Source organism: Indicator indicator, chromosome 5 (assembly GCF_027791375.1).
Source record: "Indicator indicator isolate 239-I01 chromosome 5, UM_Iind_1.1, whole genome shotgun sequence".
Lineage (NCBI taxonomy): Eukaryota > Metazoa > Chordata > Aves > Piciformes > Indicatoridae > Indicator > Indicator indicator.
Window position 1 is genome coordinate 31,589,059 of NC_072014.1, and position 17,298 is coordinate 31,606,356.

General features: G+C 39.4%; 1 protein-coding gene across 1 annotated transcript; it reads right to left on the reverse strand.

Moving 5' to 3' along the window:
• Window positions 1–6,223: 6,223 nt before the first annotated feature.
• Window positions 6,224–15,999, reverse strand: CCDC14 (coiled-coil domain containing 14). The gene is made up of 13 exons (XM_054381092.1): window positions 15,967–15,999; window positions 15,115–15,170; window positions 14,564–14,639; window positions 13,830–13,902; window positions 13,597–13,734; window positions 12,412–12,651; window positions 12,227–12,321; window positions 10,689–11,253; window positions 10,135–10,276; window positions 9,725–9,804; window positions 9,079–9,297; window positions 8,866–8,998; window positions 6,224–7,283 (listed from the first exon to the last, which is right to left on the reverse strand). Exons 1-13 carry the CDS (start codon window positions 15,997–15,999, stop codon window positions 6,296–6,298), a joined length of 2,838 nt encoding a protein of 945 aa, XP_054237067.1. The 3' UTR covers window positions 6,224–6,295.
• Window positions 16,000–17,298: the final 1,299 nt, after the last annotated feature.

The following is a 17,298-nucleotide window of genomic DNA, read 5'->3' on the forward strand; positions in this document are numbered from 1 at the left end:
CATTCCTTAGTCAATGGCTGCTATGATAGTAATCACTTAAGCTCTAGCTTTATCACTTACAAAGAGGCTCCACTGCTCTCTCACACAGAGGGTCATGATTTAAAAGCTGCTGTAGATGGCAATATTCCTGTGTGCTTGTTACAGAAGGAAAGTGAAAATCAGCAGCCCTTAAATTTCAAGGCCTGGCCAGGGGCTAGTGTGAGACACAAAAACGTCATGGCGAAAAATTCTTTGAATTCCAAACTTGGGTTGGAGACAATGGTAGTGCTGGAAAGAGCCCAGTGTCCTGGTGAACCATTGCATCTCTGCAGACTGGGAGGTAAGGGGGCTGAAGGTTGAGGGAATCTGCACAGAGCAGATTCTGTGTTGTCTGTCTGAAGCCTCAGGGGGCAGAGTGGAGTTCTTGACCCTGCTTCGCTTGTGTTTCTTGGAAAGCGGACGATGGGGCAAGGGCAACGCCAGGCTGATCTTAGTTCTGAGACTAAGTATGAAAGAGGACTATCATTCCCTAGGGGAAAAATGAGAACCTGAAACTGATATTAAAGCGATTTATATTCTAGATTATGCCAAGAAAAATATTTTAAACTTAGCTTAATCTCATAATTGCAAGTCCAAAACCATCACTGCAGAATTCTAAATACAGAATAGAATCTGGGAGGAGGCAGTAAGAAAATATATGTTTTGGCTGTACAATTGTAGCAGAGAAGTAGTCAAGAATACATCATGGGTTTGGACAAATCAGGAGTCTTAGAAAAAATAATGCTTTTAAGTATTCTTTAAACATGCAAATGCTTTAAGGGCTTGTAAACCATGTAACATTAAATGTAGCACAGATGGCCACTACAATTTAACCAGTTTAAGATGTTCTTTTTCCACTCTATGAAGCACTGTTTTTATGCTATCTTTGGAGCATGGTGTTAAAACTTCAGTAATGGATGTTCACATGCTGCAAAAAGGAGATTTGCAGCATGTGTCATTGCTGGTGAACTTTCAAGGAAGTGATTGTGCCTCTGTACTCCGCACTGGTGAGAATGCACCTTTAGTACTGTGTTCAATATTGGGTACTGCTGTATTGTTTAGCCTGGAGAAGGCTGAGAGGAGACCTTATTGCTCTCTACAGTTACATGAAAGGAGGAATTTTCCAGCCTTAATGATTCTATGATGTTACTTCATGACTGGGAGTCATTGCATGGCTGTACACTGTGACTGAAGTTGTGAATTTGACCAGGACGGTTAAGAGTACAACTGGAGAACCTATGGGATAATAGTATCCTGCTCTGTCCTAATAAACAGAATATGTCTGCAAAACCAGTTTGTTTTCAGTTCAGCTTGGTGCTTGGTCTTCAAACAGCATAGGAAATCATTCACTGAAGATGCATTTAGGTATCACCACACCATCTGTGTAGAGCTGAAGTTGATACTCTTGTACACATACGATTTTATTCCAGAAAAAGATCACCAAACTGTGGCACTTCTGTCAGGCATTGGAAGCAAAAGCAGTGCTTGACCATGGGGATTGACTAAGCCATATCTCCTCACACCTGCACCATAGTTTACTGGAAAGCCTTTGAAGACTCCTGTTAAGTGTAACAGAGATGTAAGGGAAGATGCAGACTGCTTCTAGAGAGATACTTTTCCCTTGCCAACACTGCTAGGATAGATGAAAAGAACTAAGGTGAATACACTTAAAAGCCTTCAAGATTGCAGGAACAGTCCATTTTCACAGACTTGAGAGAAATCTGGAGACTGAAACTGAGAAAATTATTTTCTTCTCTATGAAAAAAGATTTCTCAGTTCATGTACTACCTACTGTATATGCACAAGTGTGCACTTAAAAAAAAAAAACACAACAGAAAAAAAAAAGGCATAAACTTTGCTGAAACATGCTGAAGACCTGATCAAACATAGCACTAATTGAACACTGGGGGAAAGGACAGGTTATTCTCTTCAGACTCCTGTCCAGTTACAGCTCAAAGAATAAGAGCAGTCATAGAAATTACTGTCACTCTTGATATCACCTTAAAAGCTGATAAGCTAAAGTAAGCTCAGCAATAAGACCTCATATGCTATTTGTGTGATTCTGCTGTGCCTGAGGCTGTATAGGCAAAATCCTCAACTCATAACTACTGAATCTGGCTGGAGGAAAATTGACTCTGGGATTTTGTTGGGTGATTAAATTACTGCAGGAATTCCTTACATTTTAGGGAAGACTGACACTAACCTCTAGCAGTATTTGTATTAATCTTGATAAAGAACCACTAAAGGTGGCCTGCTTGAGCTTAATCGGAAGCAGATCAGGAAGGCAGGTAGTCCAACTCAGCTAGGATGGTTTAGAACCCAATCTGTGTCTGGACTGAATTGTCTGTCATACCCTGTATCCTTAATACCTCAAAGATGACTTGACATTCTCAGCTCTTTTGGTTCTGATGCAGTGGTAAGCACGCAGATGCGTCCTGGCTGGCCCATTCAAACTTGAATATTCATCTCATGAATGGGGAGATCCCTGAAGCGACACACACAGTTTTTTGTTTAATCTGTTTCTCTTGTATAACCAATCACATTCTAATGAGGGAAATGTTTCTTTCTGTTCCAAGGGAAAAAAAAACAAACAAACACAACAAAACATCCTTGTTAAGGACACCTTTGACCCTTGTCAGTGACTTAAAAAAGGTACTTGAGGTACCAGTAGCAATTGCTGTTAATTTGCAAGATGCCCCACAAACTGTGCAACCTTCATTCCATACAGAGCTGAATGATGTTGTCACTTGGTAACAAGTGATGTCACGGGTGGCCTATTTACACACACAGAGGCACAGCACTGTGCTCACTTCGGTGAATAAAGCATCTTTGCTCCTTATGAAGTTCATCAACTTGGACACAATAGTAAGGCAGCAATCCTTTGTGTCTGCGGGGAGCTATCACCATTCCCCAGTTCTTCAAATGAGACACTCATTGCTCAGGAAGTTAAGAGTATGGAATTGTATATGTGTTGAATACTAATATCCTGGATTTTGGGTACTGCTCCATCTTTTCCCTAAGGAAAAGAGTTCAGAAAAGGAAAATGACTGTTAAGGAGCTTGATGAAACATGTTTAAAAAGTTCCTTTCCTTTTCACATCACTGGAAAGGAAAGCACAGATGTCAGCTTCACAGGATACACCTTGTAAAAAATCAATCTCCTTTGTCTTCTCTCTGGATCCTAGAAGAGTACCATGATCACTGAAACTGCAGCTGCTGAACAGTTCCTTAGAGGCAATCCCTGGAACAGGAGAGGTGTTTCACAGCAGCTATTACTGAACATGGAGTAACGATTTCATGCTGAATACACAAATTTCATATATCCCTTATATTTGGAGACTGATACAGTGATGGGCAGAATGCAAAACCGGCTTTGCTGCCTAAGATGGAGAGTTCTGATGAACACTTGTTCAGCTCTACCCATGAGAAAAGCTGCTCAGGCCAACCAGTTGCACTTTTCTCAATTTGGCATCATAAGGTTAATTGTAAATCTTTGGAAATACTGAAAATGCACTACAAGACAACTTATAACTACTTACAGTGTAAGAAAAATCTTAAGCTCTTCTTTTCATGACTGCAGTAAAAGAGCAGGTGTGGAAGAAAAGGCCTTCAGAAACAGGGGAGGTGGTTCCCTTTTGAGCTGTTCTTTCATTTTTTGGCTGTTTATGTTATTGTTAGCCTTGCTCATTTCAAATGCTCTTCCTAGCTACAAAAACTGAGGCACCACAGCTACTTGCCCTTTGATCATTCAGCTTTGAGGTCCATGCTTTTCTGAGACAGCATTTTTCCCTGAATTTAAAAAATATAGCTCTGATTGACATGTCTGAGTACAAAACAAAGAACTGTAGCAAAGACGACTCCTCCTTCCCATTTCTTCTTCACTTCTCCTTCTTCTAAGGGAAGAACACACATTATAAACCTGCTCATATCTTGTTATCCCCAAGAAGTTTTCCAGTAGTTACCTCATGCTTTGGTAGAACTAACATTGTAATTATGAATAGGACACAAGTCAGATGGTGCAACATCTTCCCTCATTGAGAAAGAGGTGAACGTAAATGCTCTCAGTGCAGGATTTGCTCTTGAGTTTTAAAGTGTAGAATTTATTGTAGCTTGTCCTTAGTCCACATTATAGTCTTTCAAATCTTGCTTTGCTTCTGCACTGAAACTGCTTGTAAATTATTAATTAAAACGTGTCCAAGTTCATACTATCATCCTTATTTTGAATCTGAGCATGAGTAGCATGGAGAGTAATAAGAAATCCAGGCCAAGCTTTAAAAGCATTCTACATCACTGAAGTCACTATTTAGTCTAACTTTCCTTTTTCAAAGCAGGAGTGCCAGTTGGCATCTTCTGTAGTATGTGTTGTCTTCATACCTTTTTATTGCTCCGTTACCAGTAACTAAAATATTCACAGAAGTGCTCCACAGCACAATGTGTGGATAGCGTCTTAAACACATTAATTCAAGCAACCATGCAAACAAAAAAATTCTTCAAAAGGGTAAAACTTGAGACTTCTCTCCTACATGGAAACATAAAAGACAAGGCCAGTACCAAGAAGCACAGTAATGGTTTCTAGGAAAAAAAAGACAAACAACAAAAAACCAAACAACAAAGCAACACTGCAGAAAAAGCAGTCTTAGCAGTCTTAAATGGAGGTCCTGATACTAATGTTCTCTTTCCAAAGATACTTACCCTGAAAAACTATGAGTCATGCAAAAGAGCGTTCAAGCACTGCTTAGGGTGTAGGAGAAACAGGATGGAAGCAGTAAACAACACCTTCCTGTACCTGCGACTTCAAAAATTGCATGACCCATATTCTTGACACTGAGATCTGGATAGCTCTGCCAAGGAGAACAACAGACTGGAATCATTCCCTCTCCTGCTCCCATTCCTGAAAGCCAATTTAGGTGACTCCGTCTAGACTCTCTGCATTTATACCCAATAGATGTTTGACACCTCAACAAGCATGGAATTTCCCTGACTTCTTTACACCATGTATTTTAGTGCTTCGCTACCTGTACTGGTTTGCCAGCTTTCACTAATGCCTTATTTGTCTCCTTTTTATCAGCTACTTCTATTTCTCAGCATCAGTCTGTTGTTTATTCACTGGTACCATATTCTGTTTTATTTTAGATAAAAATCAAATATTTGTTAAAACTATGACCTAAAACAGAACTGTATAAAAGAAAGGAACTTCAACAGGTTTTTTTCCTGTCCTCATGTGAACTCAACCAACTTTTTTTCTTCAAGTACAAAGGCTCAAAACAGAAAGTTGAGTTTTATCAAGTGATGAGTAGAAAAGGATTACTTCATGTATTTTAAAGGATCTACCATAAACTGCAAATCCCAGATGATGGCTGCATTATTAATTTTTTTTTTTAGAATTGCATGATCCTGACTTAGCAAATGTAACTCTCAGTGTTCCTACAGAGCCGCTCTGCAGCTGGCTCTTCCCTGGTCTGTACCTGTGAAACCTGTCTGTACCTTTTATGGTACTTTGCAATTACACTTTGGGAATTAAAAAGGAATCACTGAACAAGGAAGTTTCATTTAGCCTTCTACACCTAAGAGATCCCTGAAAACAACTTGAAGACATGTACCTAGTCAAGGTAGAACTCTTTTAAAAATGTCCAAGGCAGCCCCATCTTCACCAGTTAAATTCCCAATTCTTCATTAAAACCAATTTGGATGAAGAAGCAATGCAGCTGAGTAAGAAATCCTGTTCATTTGTTTCTTTCATGTTGACAGTACTGTTTGCATGCCTTTATGGTGAAGCAGAACAAGGAGTTGGTTCTTGAAACACAGGGTCATAACTAAGGAAAATTACTGCAACCAGTTTTATAACACTCAAATAGCAATTAAATAAACTTTTCTTTTTATCACATCTGCATCTACTTCAAATGCATCTCTCTCAATGATGTTCTTACTACTTCGAAAAAGCACACAGAAAAAGCATAAGTACTTTAGCATTTAATAGAAAAACTGTACTGCCAACAGCACACCAGTGTCTTAAACAGTTAAGAATGAATTTGCAAATAAGAGTAAAAACCCAAGTCATAATTTAAAAAAAGGCATTTATACCAGTTATTTCAAATTGTACATATCAAATGAAGCAGCACCACAGCTTAATGAGGAACAAATCCCATTCATAATTTAAACAGTTAGCAACAAGTCATTTCTTACAAAAAAAATTTAAAAACCTCCTGTTGGTACCATACTTACTGATGTACTTAAAACCCTCCTAAATAATCCAAATGAGTGCACCCCATTTTGTTTCCTCATAGTGACTGCTTCATCATGCCGTTTTGCAGAGTTCTTTGTAATCTAGCTATGTTGGCATCCAAGGCTGCTAAGCTGTTCTTAAAGTCCTCTTCATCTCGAGAAGTAAATGTTGAGAAGGAAGATGCACTCCACTCAGACCTCCCTGATATATCATCAAATGAAATGGAACTAAACCTAGCTATTTCACTGCCTTTTCTCTGAGAAATTTCTTTCTGAAATAGCACTGGTATGCGAGGATATGCACCAGGCTGAGGATGGTCTGATTTATCAGTGAAGTCTTTTGCAGCCCTACTTGGAGTCCCTTTTGGCCTCATTTGTACTTTGTCTCCTTCGGGCTCTACTTTATCCCCTGTAGCTTCAAGTGTGTTTTCCATAGTCTTTTTCCTACTGTACCCAGCACTTATTTTATCCAGATTAGTTTGATCCTTTAATGTATCACATCCATTCTGCTGCATAGAGTTTGAAAGCTCACAGCGGTAGTCCAACATCTTACACGCCTCCCTACTTTGAGGTAGCACACCAGTTCTTTCTGAGATGGGCTGCTGGTTTTTAGAGGAACTGCTAGACAATGGAATATAAACAGTCTCATCCAACTTGTTTCGGTCATCTAGTAAAGTCCCAGAATCACTAACTGTTTCTGCATCTTGCTTCACTGAGGTTAGTAGTATTCTGGGTGCTGATGTTCCTTCTTTTGAGAATGTATTGTTTATTTTACTTCCTTCAGTTACCAAGTTTTCATAGGCTAGATTTTGCATTTCTAATTCTTCACTTTTATTTGCAAACTGAAGTTCTGTATCTGTCAAAATATGATCCATTTCTATTTTTTTTAAGTAAGCCATTACTGAAGTACTTCCAGGAAATGGATCAGGTTGCATCTGCTTTTCGTGGTCTTCCAAAAGAGACTTTGAAAGACCCTTTTCAGGTTTGGGTCTAACGTCTACTGTGAGGTCAGAGAGAAGCTTGGCCATACTGCCCTGCAAGGTTCTGTTAAACAAAAAACAATTAATCAGTTTTAAAAATAGCCACTGAAAAATAGTTAAAATTTTTTATATAACATCACATTATTAGATTAGTCAGACTGCAGCAAAGTTATCTCTTCCTAGGTGTTGCCAAAATATGCAGCATAAATGTGCAAAAAATGCAGCATAAATGTGAACCAGTTTCAAGTTCCTTCAATTTATTTCTTCAGGTCAGCTCAATATGCCCATGAAGCAACTAAAATCATAGAACCACAGAATGGTTTGGGTTGGAAGGGACCTTAATGATCATCTAGTTTCAACGCTGCTGCCACAGGCAGGGACGCTTTCCACTAGATCAGGTTGCTCAAGGTCTCATCCAACCTGGCCTTGAATATTTCCAGGAAGGGGGCATCCACAATTTCTCTGGGCAATCCATTCCACTATCTCACCACCCTTACTGCAAAGAATTTCTAATATCCAGTCTAAATCTACCCTCTTCCAGTTCTCAAGATTAATCTGGCAAAATTAGGGTTAGGGGTTAGGGTTAGGGTTCAAGTACTACAAGTACTACAAAATGAAGTCAACTGATACCAGCAAATTTACAGAGCAAATATAAAGTTATCAGAGTAACATTTTTTCTGAACTCTTCTTCCTATTGCATCTAAATAAAAATATATTTTTTTTCCTCATTTCCTGCTTTGTATATTGAAGAACGTGAATACTTAAAAAGCTAAGGATATAGCAAACACACATTGTAGTAAAGACATCACTGTACTACCATCTGGTGGTTAGTAGAGGAGTCACAGAAGTGTGTAACAGATCTAAGCTTCTATTAAAGAACCTGAAGCACTGATTAAAAAGAATTCTGCCATTCCAATCAACTATAAACAAGGCAGACATCAGTTTAACTTCCTGTGCACATCATGACCAAACAAATTTTATGTACATACCACTTTGCATGTGCAAAAAGCTACTTAAATCTCCTAGCTTGCAACCATATTCATTGTAAAAGACCAGGATGAAATAAATTTACATTAATAATTCTAAAAGATTGTGAGTAACACCACCTTCATTCAGTGATCCAAGAACTCCTACCCTTACCCATAATATCTGGACATAATCTACTTAAAATTTGTGCACAATTAAAGAAAGGACAGCTCATTCCCACATGGAAAGCTTGCTGTGGGTCTTGAAGACGTATCTTTTGAGTTCTTTTTGAAACAGTCCAATTTCTGAACCAGTGGAAAAAAAGAAAGAATGAAAAAATAGTAACTCCTCCTTAACTGAGGTTGAGTTAAGTTTCCAAATTCTACAGCTTCAAGGGAAATACCACTAGGTTTTCAGGTCCATACACTTAGTGGCAGGTCTGCCATTAAGAATTAAAACTTTGCTCCAATTATGGCAGGAAGTGTTTTATTTCACAACAGAACTCGCGTCATAAAGCTTTGAAATAATTAAGTTAAAAAATAATTAAGAAGAGAAGTTTTAGCCTATATGACCTCTAACTCAAGACACTAAGACTGCAATAATCCAAAGTACATAGGAGGAAAAAAAAAAAAAAGGGAAAGACAATGCCAAGAGGCAAAAAATAGCTTAGCCAATAGTACCTGGTTAATTCACGCAGCCTGTTAACTTCTGCATCACGCTGACGTAATGTTATCCCCAAAATCTTATTTTCTTTCTCGGAAGCTTCCAGCTTAAATTGAAGGCTCTTCACATTTGCTAATGCCTCTTCCACTTCTAAAATACCAAGAATTTACCTAATTATTTTAAGTTTTAAAATGTTACATGAAAAATAGACAAATTCAAAACACACACACCAATTTTGAGCTTGGTGGAATGAATATCATAATGCTGTTTGTTTTCAAGCAATTCTTCTTCTTTATCTTGAATATCTTTTGCAAGACGCTTATTTTCTTCTTGCTGACTCTCTATTATTTTAAGTAGTTCTTCATTTTTAGCCTGCAGTGACTCAAGGCCTTTCAGTGATTCTTGTAATTGACTTTGGAGCATCATATTCAAGGACTGCAAAGGAACCACTACCAAAAGTAAAACAAAGAGTTTTAAGTGCCCGTGTGCAGCACAGTTTAAATTTTTAAATCAAACAAATTTTTTAAATAATCAACAGCAACACGAGTTTTTCTTACAGGTAGCAAAAGGGTTTTCTGAGGCAGATAAAATTCAAGCTTTTTTCTTAATTATCTAGAATGTCATCTTAATTTTGAGAGGCACATATGGAAAAATAATTTGCTCAGCAGCTGAAGAGCCAAGTATCACTATATGGATTCTAAACCAATACAGCAATCCATGCAGTTGCGTGATTAAACCCACAACGCTTAGTTCACCTGCCATGAAAGGCCACAAAATAGTTATTTTTACTTATGTATTTTTCTAAGTCTGTATGTAGTTAAATAAAACTTCAACAATAATGCCCCTAACAAACATAATTCTCTATCAGTACTTTACATTCATAACTGCAGCTCTGTCCAGATGTCTTCTCACTTCTTTCTCGCTCCTCAAGTTGTTGGTTTAATATTCTTAGTTTCCTGAATGTAAATGGTGAAAAAGCACAAATTTAGATCTAAACTTCAAAACCACTGCATTTTAAATTAATTTTATAAGTAGTTGCTACTGAGAAGTGAGTATCACAGAATGTTTCAGAAATATGAACAAGTTTTCATAATGCATTTTTCTTGCATTCTTGTATTTCTTCAGCACAAAAAGAGCCTTTGCAAGTTCTGGTAAATATCTCTCCCTGTTCTGAAGTGCTACTGAGTTATGTACGAGAGCTCCTCTGAAATGAGTGACATTTCTGAATTTGAGAACACACTGCAAAAAGAATGTAAGCAGGTTAACTATACTGATGAGCTACTAACCTCTGCAGCTGGGCATTTTCACTTCTGAGAGGCTGTAAAGCTAGTGCTATTTCAGCTTGTGTATTTGTACTCTCTGCTACAGCTGGGAGCAGTGATATGCAGTCTTCTATTTCACCCATCAACCTTAACATTTCCAAATCATCTGCAAGAGGTGAAGGGGAAAAAAATACCCCATAAACATATAAACCTTATTAATTATGACAGTAGTACTTTAGATGTGATCAAGCAGTCTATGAAGTGCTATAATAGTACCTATTTTCTTTCAAAGAAAACCTCATCTTGAACTATATATACTTACTTTAAAACTTTAAGCTTGACTATGAAAACTATGCTTTAGCTTCTTGATCACAATCTGTGACCTCTCTGACCAACCTTGGTGGGACTGCTGTTGCAATCTGTCCACACTACTCTCTTTCTTGGGGGAAAAACACTGCATATGAGATGAGAACAGTCCTTAACATGGCTGTTATGATAATTTAAAATACTCAATAAAATACTTTATTACTTATCCAAATGTATGCAATCACCCTACTGCACACTGAAAATGTCCTCACCATGATCTGTTATCAATGCTCTGAGCTCTCCCAGAAGGTGTTTTACAGTCTTAACCTTATGGGCTGTTTCTTCTGGACTTCCTTTTCTAGATTTTAGAACTTTCTTCACAAAATTTGTCTTACAGCTTGTATCTCTCACTGGAGATACGCCAACTACATTCAGTTCATTTTCTTCATTGACCATGTCCTCATTGAGTTCTTCAGAAGTATCATCCTCCTTTTTACTTGAAGCATGTTTTGCTGGACAATGATGACAGCACTCCCATTCAGTCCTGCCATTCATCATTCCATGTGACTGTAACAGAGCCAGGTGAGCTTGTATGCATCTTATCAAATCTGCTTCTTTTATATGTTGCTCATGGTTTGGGGTCATCCCTCTGCCAGATGATGGGGTGAATGTAGGCACTGTAGTGTTACTTAGTTCACTTGATGCTACACGAGGGAGCACATTAGGAAGAGCACTGGCAGATTGTATTTGTGCAGTAGGAGCAGCAGATACCACTGGGCAAACCACAGGTCCTCCCATCTCTGGCACACATGCATTGCCACTCTCTACAGGAACATCCTGCAAAAAGAATATTCATATTAAACAAAAAATTAACATGATTAAAAATAATCTGACTCAATGTGGCCTTAATCCTTCTTTGCAGGTTATAAAAGCAACTACAAGTCATTAATTGCATCATTTTCCTGTGTATTAAGAAGAAATTAAAACGTAAATTTGGTTTAAATTGCCTTTATCTTAAATGCTAGTGGCAACATTAAAGCATAGTTCTTTTTCATTGTTCTGTAAAGAAAAAAACCTCAGCAGTGTTTCACTATTTTGCTTTATGAATGCTCATTCCTTGAGTCAAACCAGAACAGGGAAGAAGAAAAAAAAGGACAAAAAAAGATTACCTTTCAATATTTAAAGTAGATTAATTTCTTAAAAATCAAGGACAGCACTACCTATGCAGGGACATGGGCCTGCCTGCAGATGGAAGGTAGTTCTATAGTCTTACAGTTTCAAGGTGCAAGCTGTTTACCACATTGCCCAAGGTGGCAGTTGGTTCTCTCCATTAGTCCTATTCTATACCCTGAAATACACAAGTATTTTAAAATGTGGCTCTAAGACACTGCACAGTGTCTGAAGGAATTAATCCATTTGATCATTGTCAGGGAAAAATTACATACAAGAGATATATTTTTTTTATCCTGAGTTGGTTAACAATCCTGATGTGTGTTGCTGAGAATGTAATTATTAAGAGTAATGAATAATTTTCTGCACCTTCCATGTTTGCTATCCATTACAGAATTCACCATGCAGAAATGTCTCCAACATGCATTTTTTGGTGTCTACATAAAATATTTTTAATGGCAGTATTTTCTTTAATTATTTATTCTGTTCATCACTGCCGGTTGAAATATGCAATTCTTTTTCTTTACGAAAAATTATTACCTAAATCCAAGAAACCCCACACATTTAAATAAATGTGTAAGTAAATAGGCAGTGCTAATTTAAAACATTCATTAATAGTCAGAATCAAACCTTTACTTACTGACTGAGTAGATATGAGATTAGCTGAATGCTGCAGGGGTAGAGCTAATGTGGAGGTAGGTATTCGGTAATTAAAAGCTGCAACATTTTGACTTCCTGAAAGAAAACAACACTCATAGATCAGGGCAGTTCTGTACAAAACTCATACAGCAATCCAGCAAGCTTTACATTAATAATTCTACTAACCCCGACTTGAGGTAGGAAAAGGAATTAAAGTAGGAATTTCATTGCTGTTCTGTGGTGTTTGGCCAGTTATGAGAGACATCTGAGTCTGCACATGCTCGCACAGTTTCTGATGCGTCACAGGAGAGCGTTGGCTGCAAGGCACATGAATTAGCTGAACCATCTGACTCTGTGCTGCACAGGGATGTTCTTTCGGAGCAGAAGGTGTAATGGATGAGGCAAATTTTCTATCTGAGGTTGGCACTACCAAGAAAGAACAAAACACACAGACGAAGTTCTAAGTTTTCTCCATCTACACAAACCCTACAGCCTAAGATTTCAGTCAGATTTTTACTTATTTTACAGCAAACTAATCCATAATTTTTTACTTTTTTTTCTGGACAGCGCAACCTAACCCAGTTGTACAGACAGCTGTCCCTGAGGGACACACAGAGATTTAATCCTACAGAAGGCCAGCTCTAAAACGCAATTCTTAAAATCTCTGCTTAGCTGTTTCCTAAGCTTTTAAACCACTAGGGATAACCCATACCAATGCACTCTCCAAACCTAGTTTTCTTATCTTGGGGATAATTAAAACACCGTATTTTTTCAGTGCTAGAAAGGTATCAGCTCTGTGCTCCACTTGCATAACCCACACAATAGGTATTCTGTTACACACCTGCCTACAGCCCCACCTGCCTACTGCTTAGAAATCACAAAAGAAACAGGGTGGAGAGAGGGAGGAAAAAGTGAAATATTTCAACTGCAAGTAACTCAGCCTACAGCCAAGTCCTATTTTATCACATTTCCAGAAACTGACCTTTCAGAGAAAGTTAACACCTAACTCCAGAAGAGTTTACAGCTGTGTATCCTAAACAGAATCCAAGCACTGTAATGCTTCGCTGTCCAGGAAAAATGGGGCAGAGGTATTATAATGCTCCTCCACACTACATACCAGTTAAACTTGATGTTCACTTTTGTAAACAAAAATTCTTTATTCTCAGCGAACAAAGCTTAAATACTTGCCAATTTTAGTAACTGAAAAAATTTAAGGTTTCTAAAAAGCTATGAGTAATGTCTATATACTTTTGTGGATCCAGCCCTGAATCAACCTACAACAAAACCCAACAATTACCTGAAGCCTCAGATAAATTGAGGAGTCTCTCAGTGTTTTTTTGAGAAAAAGCAAGCCCAAGAAAGCCCACTCACCGATTTCTTTTTGGATGTGGGCAGGAGTAAAGTTTTTTCCCAACCCTTTCTTCTTAGAAGTATTTCCTTTGGTTAGCAAAGGCTTGGAAACAGTTTTAACAGAACTTTTCACTGTTTTTTTGTGGATTGGCTCCCTTTCTGGTGTAAGTTGAAAGGAAAATTAGTCAACAAAACAAATCAAAATAGTCTCACAAAAACTAAAACTGTAACTTAGATTTTTCAATAGGTACAACCTGCTGCCTCATTTTGTAAGATATTCTTCAGCAAAGTTGCACAACGGTCAAGTCCATTGTGAATAGTATCAACCTGCACAAAAAATACTAGTCAGAAAAGGAGTATCAGAGTTTTCATCCTATAAACTAACATACTGCTTTAGAGAGGAGTGTTCCCCAGCCTGTCAGCTGGAAAAACCCTTAACTGAACACCACCAAAAAGGTGTCATTTTCCATGTATTACTTTCTGATTATGTAAAAGTTTGCAAACACACAAATTTCACAAAGTAACTCTGTTGTCTTGTTGCATACATGTACTTTTACTGGATTTCATGTTCTGGTAATTGCATGTGAGTGATTTCTATTCTTATTTCCATGTACAGTTAAGGCTATTACCTACAGCCTATTTCTACCATGGTGAGAACAGCACTACATAGAAGACAGTGCTACAGCACCAACGACTCCAGACAACTCACTCTTTTTAAAACAGAACTTAACCAAATTGCTTATACATCTGCCAGGGCCAGCCCTAGGTCACAAACAGCATAACTGTGTTTGCAAAATGTATCCTGTGTCTTAATAATATTTGTCAGGGCCAAACTCACTGCACACAAAGACAACTTTCACGTATTTGCAAATGCAACATGAACTTTCTTCCTAGCTTTACAAGAACTAATTGTAGTTCAGATGCAGTGGTGTCTAATTTGATTTTCTTCTATGACACAAGTAACTGTATTAAAAAGTAATTTAATTACCTGATCATCAGATTCAGTGGAATAGGGAGAGTATGCAGACTCCACATCAGAATTACATCCTTTTCTTAAGCCAAACCTGAAAAAGTCAAACTCGCTGCTTAAACTACCTCTGTAATACATACAGAAAAACTTTGATTTTATTCAGTAACAGTAAACTAAACTAATTTTATCAAGGAAAAAAATATCTTTCTCTTTCTGAAAAAATTGCATTTCTGCAACAAACATATTTGAGCAGGTATTAGCAGCTTATGTCAAAGGACAATTCAGCCTTTACTCAACACCCTTACATATGGCTAGCAACTATACACATTTAATCTCATAAGACATGCAAAGAGTCAATCTTGTATTTCTGCAGGCAAAATTTCTACTCAGTCTGTCTATTCATGGGCTCCTTAGAATCCAGCTGAATTGTCTTGAAGCTAAAAACATTTTCTGACATACAAGCATAATTTTCTGACATATAAGGTACTTGTGAGGTATGACAAATATAAGGTTCCCAAACACTGACATATACACCCAATTTTATATAGTATTCATGATTAAGGACTTACTGTTTTCGTCCATTTGTTAATTTAGCTGCTCCTGTTAGTCTTCCAGAAGACAGTATCTGTTGGTTACAGAAATATACTCTGATTTTCAAGAAGTACCTTCACAACATGATTGAAGACTACCATTGCACACCAATCCTATGAACTTTTGCTGAGGCAGATGAGTTAAAGATAATTTACAACTCTCAGAAGTTAGAGGGGGCCCACTACTGCCACAGAACCACAGAATATCAGTGGCTGGAATAGACCTCGAAAGATCTAGTCCAACCCCCCTGCCAGAGCAGGACCACCTATACCAGATCACTCTAGAATGCATCCAGATAGATCTTGAACATCTCCAGAGAGGGAGACTCATTAGGGACTGAATCCTGAAGCTTTTATTTCACAAAATATACCTTCACAGCATGAAGCTTCATCGATTTCTGAACACAGTGCTCAAGATGTGGCCTCGCTAGTGCTGTATAGAGAGAGACCATCACCTCCCTAGTCCTGCAGGTCACACTTTCTGACACAGACCAGGATGCCATTGGCCTTCTTGGCTACCTGGGCACACTGCTGGCTTATATTCAGCTGGCTATTGAACAACAGGCCTGCCTGCTGCGAAGCCCATTACCGACACACATAAATCAGCAGAACGCTGAGGCAGGGTTGCTGGGTTATGCCGAGGGAAGGCCCCACTTCTCCTCAGGAATCGTTACGCTGATCGCCCAGCCCCACACTCGGCTAGGACATTCCCCATCCTCTACTCCTTCCGTCGAGCAAAGCGAAAGGTCTAAAGACGGGGCTGGCACCTGACTGCAGACAAGGCGAGGCCCCGCACACCCCCACTACCCGAAACCCCAGCCCCACACGTACCTTACCGGGCCGCGCAGGCCCCCTCCGGGCCATGGCCTCAGCCCAGCCGCTGCGGACGCGGGGGCGGAGCCCCTCCGCCATCCCGCCCTGCCCCCTCCGCGCAGCCAATCGCGAGCCCGCTTGGCTGACGGACGGGAACGGCCGTTGGGAAGGCGAGGCCGAAGCCCCGCCCCGCCCAGCTCGAAGCTCCTCAAGCGCGCCGGCGGCAGCAGGCGCGGGAAGAGGAAGGAGAAGGAGCCGACAGCGGCGCTGCAGAACGCGATCAGAGATTGGCAGAGAGTGGGCACGGCGGAGCCAATGGGATGAGAGAAGGGGAATGGGCGCGGCTCAGGCGGGTTGTGAGGCTGTTCCCCTGGCGGGAGCTGTGCCATGTCAGTGAGGGTTCGGTTCGTTCAGTGCTCGGTCTCTGTTACCGTCACGCCTTTGCGCTCCCGCCCAGAGGCCCGGGCATCTGCCTCTCCACTTAAGGAGAAAAGCTCCTCCCAAAGCTGGGCTATCCCATTCCAGTGCCGTCCTCCCACGACATGCTGTCTGGAGCCTTAGAGGTCCTTCGGCAGAAGCATGCCCTGTGGGGCAGGGCCTCGTGCGCTGATAAAATACACGGGAAAACGGGCCTCGCGGGTGGGTGGGCCACCTGGGAGGAAAACTCGGACATCTTCCTGGGGGACTGCTCATAAAACTACCTCTGGGCCTCTGATTGCTTGTGCAGCCTGGCCCCTGCAAGTTCTTAGTGGCATAAAAAGTAAAAGCACGCTCCTAGCAATTCCAAGGATGTTGTTGGTATTTTGCATACAGGATAAAAGCATCAGTTCTTTGCTCTACATGATTTCTTCCAGCTAGGGTTAAATCTCTTGTACACGGGTGTAAATGATGGTGCCCCAAGTTTCACACACACACACATGCACACACTGTCATATTCTGCATATAATTGCTTTTTTAAAATATTTTTTTAGTTGAATAATTAGACCTTCTGAAAACATAGCATTGAAAGCAATTACATTCAGGCTGAAAATGTAGCTACATTACTGTGTTTCTAAGAGTACTATAGCAGAAGTGCATATAAACATTCAACATCTGTGCTCTCCCAATTAGTAAATCCTATTCTTACGAGGTATCACTATGTTACCATTTGCACTGAAACAATGTTACACTTAAAACTATATTGAGAAGATATTTATAATTTAAAGCCCAACAAACCAAACAAAAAACCCCAAACAAACACCCCCCCCCCCAAAAACAAACAAACAAACAAACAACCAACAGAAGGATTTTCTGGCAGGAATTTGGAGACTGCTTCAGTTTTTCTCTTTAAATAGAAGATCACTGTAATAG